This window comes from Argiope bruennichi, chromosome 1 (assembly GCF_947563725.1).
Source record: "Argiope bruennichi chromosome 1, qqArgBrue1.1, whole genome shotgun sequence".
NCBI lineage: Eukaryota > Metazoa > Arthropoda > Arachnida > Araneae > Araneidae > Argiope > Argiope bruennichi.
The window spans coordinates 95111230-95125766 of NC_079151.1; the positions used below are offsets into that span (position 1 = coordinate 95111230).

Genomic DNA, 14537 nt, shown 5'->3' on the forward strand with positions numbered 1-14537 from the left:
AAATATAGATTGTAAACAAATTTTGAATGAAGTGTGTCAAAGGGTTGACAGCCTATTTGTATGCATCTAAACGAAATAGCTTATTAATTTAAAGACTTTAAGAAATGAAATTCAGAATGCGATATTGTTGTACCTTGTGCAAGTTTTAGTTTTAATGTCAGAAAAAAGGCGTAAAAATACACATTATCACGATATATCCAGCAAAAATTTTAGACTCGCTTCATAAATATTATTCACAAATACATGCTAGGTTTTAGCAACCTTACATAAATTTCTGTGGGAAGATTAGTTTAGTTTAGTTATATTAACGTCCCGTTTCTTAAAGCAACACTAGGACTATTTTGGGACGGACCTCGTAATTTTGAACCGCGGTCAGATGACGAGGACGACACCTGAGCTGGCACCCCTCTCCAATCTTCCACAACACACCAGCGGGAGGTCATTTGGCCTCGATGGATTTAACGTGCACCAGACTCGCTCACACGATGGTTCTATGGTGGAATCGGGTCTCAAACCTGAAACCCTCCGGTTCCAAAGCCGAGATCTTACCACCAGACCACAGTGGTCCCTTTCTGCGGGAAAAGAAACATAATAAGTCTATAACGGCGAATGTGAGAAAGTGTTTAGAAGATCACTGCCATAGGTTCAGTAGGTTTAAATCTCAAATACCGGCATCAATAATTTTGTATTAAAATTTAAAATTAGATTAAAGCTCCTGAAATCGTTAGTAACTGAATTATTCTGTCATTGACCAATAACATTAAATTCTCCAAATCTCTACACAGCAATAACTTGAGGTGTGTTATTAGATAAAAAGTGCATTTTTCTTCCAAACACTATCAGAGGAAAATAATTTAATAAAAATCAATATGTATTTTATAATTAAAATTAATCAGATTTCAGATTTAGATAATATTTGCTGTTTACAAACTCGACAATCTTTATTGGGGCATTTGATTCTTTCCGCATGCAATTTATGTCTTTGTTCTGGGAATGACTGAAAAGGAAGTGCGTGGATTCTATCTACGTATTTAAATAAATGTTGATAAAAATTCATTCGTGCAGCCAGATTTTTTTACAAAGAGTACACGGAAGTAGTGCAAAATGTTGAGATTTTCTTTTTGGTGTGCCAATATAATTTGTTATGCCATAATAGTTCTAGCAATCATAACTAAAATTATTAAAAATCTAATTAAAATATGTATTTAATAGGAATAAAAACATTGTAAGTTTTTATTTAAAGGTTCTTTGGCATTAATTATTCAGAAATCTAGGAATAAGAATAGTTTATATTAATTTCATTCAACAAAAATATTATATTTGTCAAATATCCAACAGTTTCATGTATATTTCCTTAATTAAGCTGGTATCTAAATAATTGTGGTTCCACTTGAAAGCTAGATCTGAAGGTTTAAACTGAATTTAAAAATTCAGCTTCAAACGATTTTTAAAATTGGCATCGGATTATCATTAAATTGTTGTGCCCAATAATTTATCGTGAGTAATATTAGGATCGTATTTCTAATCGAAATATTAAAACTTTAAATCGGATTAAGCACATTTTTCCAATTGAAATGCTTCAAAAATATTTTAACTGCAAGAAAAATTTTCTATTTTTATTCCGTTTGATACAAATCGATTTTCGAAATAACACTTTCCGTGAACAAAGAATGGACTAAAGAATAACCCTTTCGAAAAAATTGTTCGGACATTCGAATCTTCATCTAAATCTGACCGGGTTAGTGGGATGTCATAGAACCATCTCGTGTTCAAAATAGCAGATTTTGGATGTACCGGATTTGGGTGGGATTGCCGAAACAGAACAACTCTCTTTCCTTTTTTTTACATCCCCCTCCCCTTTTCTTCCCTATTTTTCTGCTCTTATATTGTTGTTGTAAAATAGAACCAATTGAGTAACTCTTTGTCTCCTTAAAAAAGAAATGTGATCGAAATACACAGCAAACGATATTTTTCAACTCTTATATTACCAAACGAGAAATACAGATATGGGTGGGTGTTGGCAATTGATGCGCACGGATGCCTTATTCGAGCGTCGAACTGCGGTTTGTTCTCTTCCTCTCTGAGGGAACTTTCAACTTTTGTATGAGTTTGTTCTGCTTAATACACAATCGATTAATAAACGAATATATCGATTAATTTCGATATATAATTAAAAGAAAATAATTGAGAAATTATGATAGTTTCATTATTGCAATTCTTGCAGCTTGAATTTTCATTTTTCTATGCTTGAAATAGAATCACTTTAACGAAAGATTTCTGTTTATATAAAATAATAGTGAAAATATAATTCCTTAAAAATTTTTTCAGGAAGATAGATAGTGTTATTTTAAAAGTGTTGTCTTTTTGGTAACGATTTTTAATATTATTATTTAAAAAATATTTATTAAATTTTATTTATGAAATTGTATGAAAATTATATACAATTTGTTTTTCTGAAAAGCTAATCTTTCCGGTAGTTTATTACAAAAACAAAGGGTCTGAGAATTGTCAGATTGTTAAGATTGATGAATGTAACGCGTATGCCAACAGCGGTTTTACACCGATATAGAGCTCATTATATTTACTTTAAATAAAATTAGAATTTTGCAAGCAAAAAAAAAAAAAAAAACTCCTTGCTAAATAAAAAAAATACATAGACCCTAGGCAACATATTCTGGGTACAAAAAGGAACAGAATAAGCGAAAGGGGAAAAAAAAGGGAAAATTATAAAAAAAAATAAAAGGAAAAGAATAAGGAAAATAAAAAAATTAAGACGGGAAAAAATATAGAAAGGGAAAAAAGTTTAAAAGAGAGAGAGAAAAAAAGTAAATGTAAAAGAAGGGAATAAATACAAATTATAACATTAATAATAGAAAAAATGAAAACAAGTATAAAAACAGAAGATAATAAAATATAAAACAAATAGAAACCACTGCTGTTAAAAATTCAAGGCAGGTTAGATGAAGGCAGATTTTGCATCTGAAAACAAAAACTGAGTAGCTCCGACAACGGCAGATTTCGCTAAAGAAAGGATAAATCTTGAGCGGCTCGGAAAAATTATAGAATTCGCTTGCAATAAATAGAAATGCTACAAGAACAATTGAGAATCGTAAAATCTTAAATAAATGTTTGTGTTAATTCATGACTTAAATGTTTTTATACATAAAGCTGAATTTTATAAAAAGTGTTTTTCTTTAAGCATTTTGATATAGATTTATAAACAGGCCACTTTGGGCGACCAGTTATTTTGCTGGGAATATTGGTTATGTTTAATTTCAGCTTAATCTGTTAAGCATAATTTAATTTTTATTATTCCTTGAAGAAAATATCTGTAAGGATCAGTTTGGGAAAACATTAAAACTATGTTATTTTAATAGCTTCATACCTTTTCTATATATTATTTGCTTGAATCTCTCCAATGGAATCGAGTCTTATGACGTTACAGTGCTATTTAAAAGTTAAACCTTAAATGCATGTTTTTTTTTTAATAAATGAAATTGAAACCAACAGAGAAATGGGTGTAGTGAATGGAAACAAATATGTAAGATTTTTTAAAAAAAATTTCTATAAAAATATATTGATGTATTTTCTACATCATCATGAACAACCAGGCCTTGATCTCTACAAATCTACTGCATACAGGAAGATATTTCAAACATAAATCATATCTCTCATTACATTACAAAACTTGAAAATGCATGAAACAATTGTAAAACCAATTTAGCATATTGATGTATTTTTACATCATAAAAAACTACATTTTCTTGCATAAATATATCAGTATATTCAAAAATATAAATATTATTTGTTACTCCTACCTTGTTTCTATCCCAAAACAACATTACTTGTATGTTTTTATTACTTTTTGTATAAATAATCGTAATTTGTACTATCCGCTGAAATGAAATTGTACTCAGATAGCGAGTTAACAATGAAAATTGTCACAGATAAAGAAATAAAGCATCAAAGCTTCTAGGTGCGTTGGGAAATGATAATATTGCTTTGGTAGAATTAAAATTAAAAAATAAGCACTATTCAAAGGTTGTTACATAAAGAGATTAGTGGTTTTAAACATACGATGCAGATCTATATCGCTATGAATTTAAGAGTTAAGTGGCTGAGTAATCTACTTTATATTTTGTGTTGTTGCAAAAAAGTAATTTCATTTTCTGAATATTTGTAAGCATCTATTTGGGGAAATATTTAAACAATGTCGATTTAATAGCTTTATACCTTGTATGTATAGTATTTATTTGAATCTCCCTATTAGAATCGAGTCACATGACATCATAGAGTTATTTAAAAGTTAAGTGACTGAGTAATATATTTACGTAATTGCAAAAACGTAATTTCATGTTCTGATTCCTCACTAAAATTGTGAAGAAAATTTGTAGAATCCTTCAACCTATTTCTTACCATTGGAAGAATCGAACGATTAAATATTTGATGATAACAACTTGAATTTTTTTGCAAATAACTATAAAATATTATGTTAAAAATTATTTAAAAACGTTTTTTTCAATTCCTAATTATACCATGTATAAAAATATACATAGTAATTAAAGTGCTATTATTAAAGAATAAATTTAAAAAAATTTAAAGACACAAAGAACGTTTTTGAATGCGATATTTTCGAAATATATCAAAAAAAAAAAACACGCCCAAGTCGCTTATTAAAAATTTTTTAAATGTTGGTAAAGATACATTTTTTGACAAAAGCAATGTTGAATGTTAACATCACAATATTAATTTTCTTACCAATCTTTAATCAAGATTGTTACAAATGAAGATACTGAAGAATTACTCTTAAAAGAATCTCTAAACATTAAACACGATGTTGAAACAAACTGATATGTATATGTAGAATATTTAAACAATTTTACGAGTTTTCTTTAATTTAAACAACAGAGCATAGAGATTCATTGTTCTTGAAAATAATAATTATTTTCTACAGAAAAAAATCCATGATTGGGGTTAATCTACATCAAAGAATTTTTTTCTGTTCATAAAATAAGTTGTGGTTGACTGAGTTTCAAATCTATACTTTTTTTTGACATCCTTAATAAAGACATAGGTAAAAAAAAATGTCTAGGAATGACTAGCAAAATGTTAAAACTTTTAAATTAGATATTTAGCATGATATATCTGTATTTAGAATTGATTTACGATTGATTTTAGAATTGATTACTGTGAAATAGTTCCTAATGAAGAAATAAAATATCTGTGCATCGCTATCTTGTAGACATATAAATTTTTACAGTATACAAAGAGTATGTGAAACATCAATAATTGACTTGGATTAAAATACTAAACTAGAAAGTCCAGATTTATGAATTTAAATTTTCTTAAGTTAACGAATGAAAGGAAATTTATATTTATAGTCTAAAACCTCATAGCATGGTATAGTTTTAATCTAATTTTTCTGTATATTATTATTTTAAAAATTAATCGCAGTTATACAGAAGTGATAATGTGTACACATAGACAGACACACAAAGAAAAGAATTTTTTTCTAGTCGCAATACTTGTGAGAAAAATGCAGTAATTAAAACAATGAACAATATCTTTCTAAAATATATTTAAAGATATTCTGAAAAAATTAATAAGAAAAGTATGAATGAAAAGTTTTTAAATAGAATTCTAAAAAAAGAAAAAAAATGTAAAAATACTTAAGAAACATATTATTATTAATGGAAATTTTATTATTTATATTTCCATCGAAGATGTTAAGGAAAAAATTTAAATTATTATCAATTATTATTTAAAAATATAGAAATTTTTTAAAAATAATTCTTTTGTAATGAGAACTTAGTTTCCAAGTAATGCCAAATATAGCACTTCTACATCTAACGGTCTGCTCATTAGAATATTTTATATTTTTTTTCCTCATACATATCGAGATTTACAAATGGTATGTTAACCTAAGAACATTATCATGTTGAGGTTGATAATGAATAGAGAAAATTACAGTTTTTTTCCTTTCTTTGAAGCATGTATTAGGGTCAAATGAATCACATTTTTTATAGTTTGAAAAGGAATTTTTTCTTCACATTTTACTATTTTTTTCATTAAAAAAGCGTTTCCTTAGTGAATGGGATTAATTTGGTAGTTCTATCAAATAGCATGTCCTCTAAGCTTGCTTAAAGGACATGCTTAGAGGACTCACTGCTTAACGTGAAATTACTCATCCTGTATGTTGCAATTTAAAAGTAAGGTATTAGGCCCATGAACATTGTCGTGTTAAAATTTATTATAGTGAGGTTGATAATGAATGGAGTCGGTTAAAATTTTTAGCTTTCATATTAGGATCAAATGAGTCACATTTCTGATAGTTTAAAAAAAATAATCTTCATTTAAAAAAAATTAATAAAAAAACTTTTTTCGTAGTTAACATTTTTTATTTAAGAAATGTCAAATTTAGTAGCTTTAGATCTGGTAGCATGTCTTCTAAAATATTCTGATACACATAAAAAATGTTGCAATTTAAAAAATGTTTTACTGCACATGAGCTTTATTATATTAAAATTTGTCATCTTGAAACTGATAATGAATGGAGTCTATTCAATTTTTTAAAACTTTTTTCGAAGCAAATCAAGATTAAAAGAGTCCCATTTCCGATAATTTGTAAAGGAATTCAATCGCAAGTTATATCTTTGTAAGAAAATGACTAACATCTGATGTGAGATTTCGATTATTATTATGTATGCATATTCGTTCAAATGCAACTTTAATTAATTGGATCAAAGAAATAATATTAAATGATTCTTGAGAAAGTAAGCCTTATTTTCTTAGAGAAATAAGGGAGATTCTTATTATTATCAGAGAAATAAAAGATATTCTTATTACTCTTAGAGAAATTAGCCTTATATTTAGAATTTATATTACTTCTATGCTCAATTTCAGCAGTAGAAAATAACAACATTTAGAATTTGCCTTAATACAAAATACTTTAAAAAACGAATCCAAATACAGTAATGAAGTTATTTTGTATAAAAAAATAACAATTAAGAGAAATTGAATCATTTCCGCAATTTTTCTTGAAACTCTTGGGTAGGGTAAGATGCCGCTAAAAAAAGATTCTGCTTCATTTTTTCATAGCCCTAACTCAATTTCCACATCTCTCCTTATTTTTCAAAAATGCGTGGTGTTCGTTGAAAATTTATTTTACATTTTTACTTATTCGGGGAGGAAAAAAAAAGAATAGGTGAATGAAATTTTCAGTTAAAAGTATTCGAATTCTCTTTTTCCAAAGTTCCGCCATTTTTTCCATTCCAAAAGAGAAGGGAAAAAAAAAAATGTACGTAAATATTCGAAATGCAATTGTCCCATTTTTCTTTTTTTCCCTGCTCTATCCGAAATGCTCGGTCCTCTAACCTATTGTGGAACGATTTTTTTTCCCTTTATCCCGCGCACAACGCGTCTTCTTTCTTCGAATTTTTAAGGCGCTTTCGTCCTCAATATAATGTTTGACAGTCTGAAAAATAAACCCTCCATGATGGATTATGGAACAAACTATTTTCACTTCCACCCGTTTCCTACTTTGTTGATAACGCAAGTGTACGAATATAATTTTTTTTCATCAATTTTTCCTTTCAGATCTTCCAGTCTTGTTTGTCGCTAATTCTTTTTTTTTTCCCTGAGAATTTTTTTTCATTCTTTTCAGCAGATTCTTGTTTATCATCTTAACACAAGGTCTGAAATTTCTTTCAGAAAACTTTGGTTCATAGAGCTGTAAAAAGTTATCGGCTTTTAAGTGATGAGTAAAGTTGAGTTGTATTTTAAAGCTTTTATTGAAAAATTGAAAAGAAATCTATATGTAGCAAAAAGAAATTTACTCTAGATTATACTTTACTGTAATATTAAAAAGAGCTATTTTCATCATTGTTACATGTCGTTGCATAAATAGCTCTTTTTAAAAGATTGTAATATTACAATATGATACATTTCCTGTATGTTCTATAAATAGCACTTGCAAAAAGGTTGTAATGTTATACTTTAAATATTCTTCCTGAATATTCTTTCTAAATTTAGGCCCAAGTGCTTTTGAAAAATCCTTTTCTAGTATCGCAAAAAGCTAACAATAAAATTTAATAGATAAATAAAAAAAATACTATAAAGAATATCTGCTATCTCTGTTTTGCATTGTTGTTTTAAATTAAATGGAACATGTAATAGATATACATTCGGTTATAGCAATAGTTCCTTTTAAAAATATGATATAGAATTTAAAAACGTTAGATAAATATAGCAATAAAGAATTAAGATTTTGAAAGACTATTTACTTTATAGATATCATTTCTTAATGTTTTTTTAACTCAGTTATTCATAAATACCAAAAATGCCTGCATGATAATGACAAGCAAGTGAAAATGATATAACTGAAATTGTTAAGCTAAAACAGATTTCAGTAAAGGATTACAGAGAATTCTATAAATTTTAACTGCTGTTATTTTAGTATGCTTATTTACAAAATAGAACTAAATTCTGTAACAAACAGAAATTTTAATTAAAATGTATTTACAATAATTCTGGATGCGATGAAACCGCTGAATAGAAGCTCAGAATATTATCCCATTCTGTTTTTCAAGACATTTTGTAAAAAATTACAAGTCTATGGAACATTTTCTAAAGGTGAAGACGATAGATTCAATAGACATTTCCATCCAACAATGTATTAGTCTTAAAAAATTCCATGCGACGTTTCTGTTTAATATACTTGATGTCTAGGTGTGGTAAAGTGATCAGACGCTACACAGTGTTTGATCACAGCGCCACCTAGAGTCATTCAACGGAGTTAGGCTTCCTATCTCGAAAGCGGGGCAAGGTAGGGGAAAGAAAACAATTACAAATTTGTAAAGCATCTTTGATTTCATTACAGAAGACATCTTGAGCGTAGTAACGATAACATTAAAATATATAATATCACACATTTACTCGGCATGGATTTTCCAGATATCTGTTGTAACAATTCGCAAAGAAAAAAACAACAACATTATTTTTAGAACAATAAACGTCAACCAGATGGCGCAGAGCATTTTGAACATAGCAAATAAAAGTATCTGCTAATAACTAATTGTTCTGTTTTATTTCTAACGCTTTTTTGCATGAGAGTGTCGTCAGGAAATCGCAAAATCATACTAAACAAATGCCAAATTCATCATCTCATTGCATCGCATTGCACTCAAGATGTCTTTGCATAATATATCGAAGACTCTCTGCAATGTTATAATTAATTTCTCCTCTGTATCTCGTATCATTCGAAATAGGAAATCTAACTTCGTTGTTTGTGCCATGTGTTGATATAAGCCATTTAACTATGTGGAACAAGGCCACTTTGGATTACCTAGATACTTAGTTTCCAATATATATAGAGAACATCTTTATATATAAGCACATATTCTAGCCATTTAAGAAAGATCTATGTTTTTGTATACATATAACTAAAAAAACGAAAGTAGAAAGTTTTAAAAACTTTTCCGCCAAAACCAAGATAATTTATATAGATATGAATTAATTATTGAAAATTTTCTTTGCTAACGATTTATTTTAATACATTTATTTTTAGATATTATTTTGGAAACATAAAAGTTTCAAATCATAAAATTTTGAAACCTAATATAAAGCCCATTTTAGAAATTGCAGTAAAGATTTTTTAAATTTTTTTTCGTGAAATTTTATCATATTAGCAATGCAAACATAGAAATTATATTAAAGGCGACAAATTGTCATAATTTTTGTTTAAAAACTGCGTCATGTTCCCTCAAGTGTCGTAAGAAAGAAAATGTAACTGATTTGCATCTTCAAATAAATAAATAAATAGCATTTATAAAATTAAATTTATTTCTATTAGCCCAACTTAAATTCCTATTTTATTTATGAAAGAAATTAATGAAGTTACAGTCTCTTTATTAATTCACTAAAAAGTCTCTTTTTCCTTACTTAACTATGGCCATTATTCAAAAATAATAATAATTACCACATTTCCGAATTTTTAGTGAATTTCGTGGCCTGCGAATTCTGACGTATTTGTGAAAAGAGATGGTGCTTCAATTTAGGTCAGGGACTAGCCGCCCAGGAAATGTCCAAGGACTTGACGGGAAAGTCGGTGCACGGACAACTTTTACTGCTTTTCATCAAATCTGTTTTGTCAGTTCTCAACAAAAAGGACTAATTGGATGCCATTCAGCAGAAACAAAAACTATTGCAGTGTTGAGGAAATCATACCATCCTCCTATTTTAAACGAAACAAATGTCATAACCGTATTTAGTGAGGAATGCATTGCCCATTGTTGAAAAATCAACAAGTTTATTTGATATGCAAGTGCCCATCCTACCAGAGATGAATTAAACGATATCATCCATGTGTGTTAAAAGCTATTGTGAATTATAATAACGCGTTTCTTTCAAAAGATGAAAGTTACATTTTTGTTTGTAATAATGAACCTACAAACACAATAAAAAACACAGATAAAAAACTATTAAACAAGTATAAACTACAAACAAACGAAATTATTTTAAACGAAACAAATGTCATAGTCGTATTTAGTGAGGAATGCAATACCTATTGTTTAAAAACCAACAAGTTTATTTGATATGCAACTGCCCATCCTACCACAGATGAATTAAATGATATCATACATGTGTGTTAAAAGCTATTGTGAATTACAATAACGCGTTTTTAGGAAACTGTTTTTGATTTCTTTCAAAAGATGAAAATTATATTTTTGTTTGGAATAAAAATTTAAGAAAACAATGGAATAAGATAAAAAAAAATTAAACAAGTATAAAATACGGAGATTAGCATAGGCGACATGATAGGTAATTTTAAACGGAAAGTAAACTATGTATTTGTTTTAAATGAAGTTTATCAAATTGTAATAACAACAGCAAAAAAGCTAGTCGAAAAGTTATTATTTCGGAGAAAAATCCACGGTTGTGATAAAAAAAAATTAGGATTGAACCATTTTGAATTATATAGAACTTGATTCCATACCATGCATAAAGAGCGAAAGGAACCAACAGGACTAATCTTCCCAAGACTTTCTCGCGCACTCTCTAATAAAAGTTCTATCCCAGAGAACGCCTTGAATGACATTGGCGTACAATAGTTAAGAAATATTTACTTTTGACGTGAATTTAGGAATTTTACTGAATATATCATGTTATTCTTGGCGAGCTATTTGGCGATTAAACCAAAACATGCGGTTAATAGCATCCAAAAATTGAATTTGTATTTTAGAAAAATCGAATTGTGTTTCAGATCGATTTGTGATTGAAATAAAAATTTGATTCAAAACTACACTTTAAGCCAGAAATTCACATACCAAATTTGAAATATTTGTCACTGCGACTTTGAGTTATCACGTTTACGTGTTTCTAAAATTACAGGCAGACAGACAGACGGTCAATGCCTTATTAGATTTGGTTCAAAATTTGAGAGTTTTCTAAGCTATAGATATTAACTCTGTGTATCGAATTTTATCAATCTAGCTCTCATTTTGTTGTTATCGTGCTAAATTATATTCGAACAGTCGGACAGATTGACTTCCTCTGAGCGGAATTTGATAGAAATCTGTAAATTTCGTATAAAGGCAGTATACCAAATTACATCCATCTAGCTCAAAGTGTTTTTGACTTATCTTTGTCACAGATAGAACAAAGGCAGACAGACGAATATTTTCCAAAAATGTGTTTCTCGAACTCAGAGAGGTCAGAAACGCCTAGATTCATCAAAATATCGAGTTCGAATATTTTAATGATTACAATACTTTCTCTAAACTATTTATAATAGAAGGTAAAAAGCAAAGCTCCTTATTATAAAGTAAATATGCCCGAGAGTTTGTATGGCATTTAATATATTACCTAGAATTTAAACTTTTTATTGCATTTTATTAAGCATTTTTCTTTGCAAATGGGCAACTATTCAATTAGAATAATATGATAAATTAAGAAAAACACTACATTTGTATAAAATATTAAGTACCTGTGGATATCTACAGACTCCGGAATTTTATATCCACAGAATATATTTGTATGAAAAAAAATAGCCATATACTCTGTGCCAATTTTATTTTTATGTAAATAACCAATAAGAAAAGAATAAGTGCCTGATAATTTAGGTTCAAAATGACCTCACGCATGTGTTAGTCAAATGGATATGTGGTGACGCTTTATAAGCCAGATAACAGCTACGAGACAAGAGAAATTTCTTTTGTTTTGTGGTCATGTTACTCGGCTACGAACCATAAGGTTGCGAGTTCGATCCTCGCTTATCGCCAACAGCAACACATTCTTATCTTTTTCCATAGTGATAAAGTTAATTTATGATCTAATAATCCCGTAATGATAAAATTTAGTATATTGTATTTATTTTTCCTGGATGGAAACATCACCAATCAGCTCTGTATATTCTCAATTTCTGCAGACAATAATTAATTCAAAAAACTTTTTCTTTAATAGCTCCTACATCATGTCGCTACGATATTCGTCCTGGATTATCCATCATCTCTATGGATGCATTGCAATTTGCCTCTTCTTCAGATGATTGCCAAATTCAATGCGACAGCGAAGCCACTTTCAACTGCAGAGCCTACACTTACACCAACAACAGGTGTTTCCTAAGTGGTGATGATTCTGTCAGCTTGGGTCCTATAGTACTACCAGAGAAACCCGGTGCAACTTATGGCGAAAAGAAATGTGTTTTAGGTAAAACTTTTATAGGATTTTAAACAGTATTCTTTCATTTAAAATAGATAAATTCTCCCTCAGACTTAGACTAACATTAACATAACAAAAATAGAACTAATAAATATTTTCATTTAATTAACTCGATTACGCTGTTCGTGTTGTAATAGAGATTTTTGTTGATTGTCGGAAGATTTATTGAAATAATAACTGCCATAATAGCATAGTTATAAGCAACGCATACAATATCATGGAGAAAATAATATTATTAAGTATCTTAAGCTATTTGGGTATAATTGGTTGAAGGGGTAAAATATAAAGAATGATACGATTGAGTATTTAAGAGAGAATAACGATCATTTTTATGAATTTCAGGCTTATTATGGAAAATTGTATTTATGTATTGGTAAGTCATTGAAAACTGAAACAACAGCAAGCCATTATAGGGTTATTATAATAAAATAATTACCCTTTTAATTGGCAAATAGTGAAAAAGTGTAGTAAAAATAATTTAAAACGCACATATTAATAAGTAGGATATGTATAATATACTTACATGTCTTTTAATTTTTTATAATTAACTAATTAATTAATTCTTAGAAGTTTATATTAATTAATTATTTTAACTGTAACTTAAACATTTGTGCACGAGGATTTACTTACAATATCCATGTAGAGCATTTGGAGCCTTAAATCTTCCATCAGCAAGCCATTACAGAGTTATTATAATAAAATAATTTACCTTTTAATTAGCAAATAGTGAAAAATTGTAGTAAAAATAATTTAATACACATATATTAATAAGTAGGATATGTATAATATATTTACATGTCTTAATTTTTTTTATATTTAACTAATTAATTAAGGTGTACGTACACACTTGAAGATTTTTTTTTTTAATTTTAACTTTAAAAATCCAGTTTTTTCACAGTAGGTTATTAATATATGTTTAAATTCATTTCAGTGAGAAAAACCATATAACACAAATTATTAATTAATTAAATAATATTTATTGAGCTAATTAGCCTATTTTTTGAAACATGATATCTTAAATTCTAATTTTTACAGACACACAATTCTAGTTGGAAATTATGACTACCATTAGTCTTCATGTTGTCTGCCTCAATCAAGTTATAAAAATGTATAGTTTTTTCATCAACGATGAATAGAAAAAGCGAGATTTTTTCTGTCATTTTAACTTTTAAACAGCTATTAAAAATTTATTTCTATAAATATAACTTTAATTGAGGCACAAAACATCCGCTATTTCATACAGATTATTTTGATACATAAATAACTGTATTTGGTTAATTTCTTGTTGAGTTATGATCGTTTGAATGAAGCAACATAGTGGGAAAATATCATTCTTCATAAAATGAGTTTTAAAAACATCGTAACTAGAGTTTTTAATGAAAGCACCTCAAGAAAAATAATTATAACTCGAGAAATATTTCGAATATTGACAACATCTTTGTATCGTTTGAAAGCTAAAGGACCAGAAAACATTAATAAACAATAAAAAAATATTCGATATTTTGAACGATTTTCGAATTTTCAAGTGTGTACATACACCTTAATTTTTACAAATTTATATTAATTATTTATTTTGACTGTAACGCAGACATTTGTGCATGAGGATCTATTTATAATACCCATGTAAAGCATTTGGAGCCTTAAATTTTCAATCAGAGCCTATAAAAATATGTTGCTTTTTAAACTGCAGAAAATAAATTTTAGAAAATAGAAACTGCAGCAAATAAATTGTTAATATTGGAAAAATGGATTGTAATACTCTTTATCTAAAATGGCATGAAACATACCTTTAGAAGTTGACTTCATATCACATAAATTCG

At 28.2% G+C, this 14537-nt stretch overlaps 1 protein-coding gene across 1 annotated transcript in view; it reads left to right on the forward strand.

Moving 5' to 3' along the window:
• Nucleotides 1-14537, forward strand: part of LOC129973699 (uncharacterized) — a 129679-nt gene that overhangs the window by 45354 nt on the left and 69788 nt on the right. The window contains exon 5 of the mRNA XM_056087512.1: nt 12460-12705. Coding sequence (XP_055943487.1) covers nt 12460-12705 — 246 coding nt within the window. The remainder of the gene's footprint in view (nt 1-12459; nt 12706-14537) is intronic.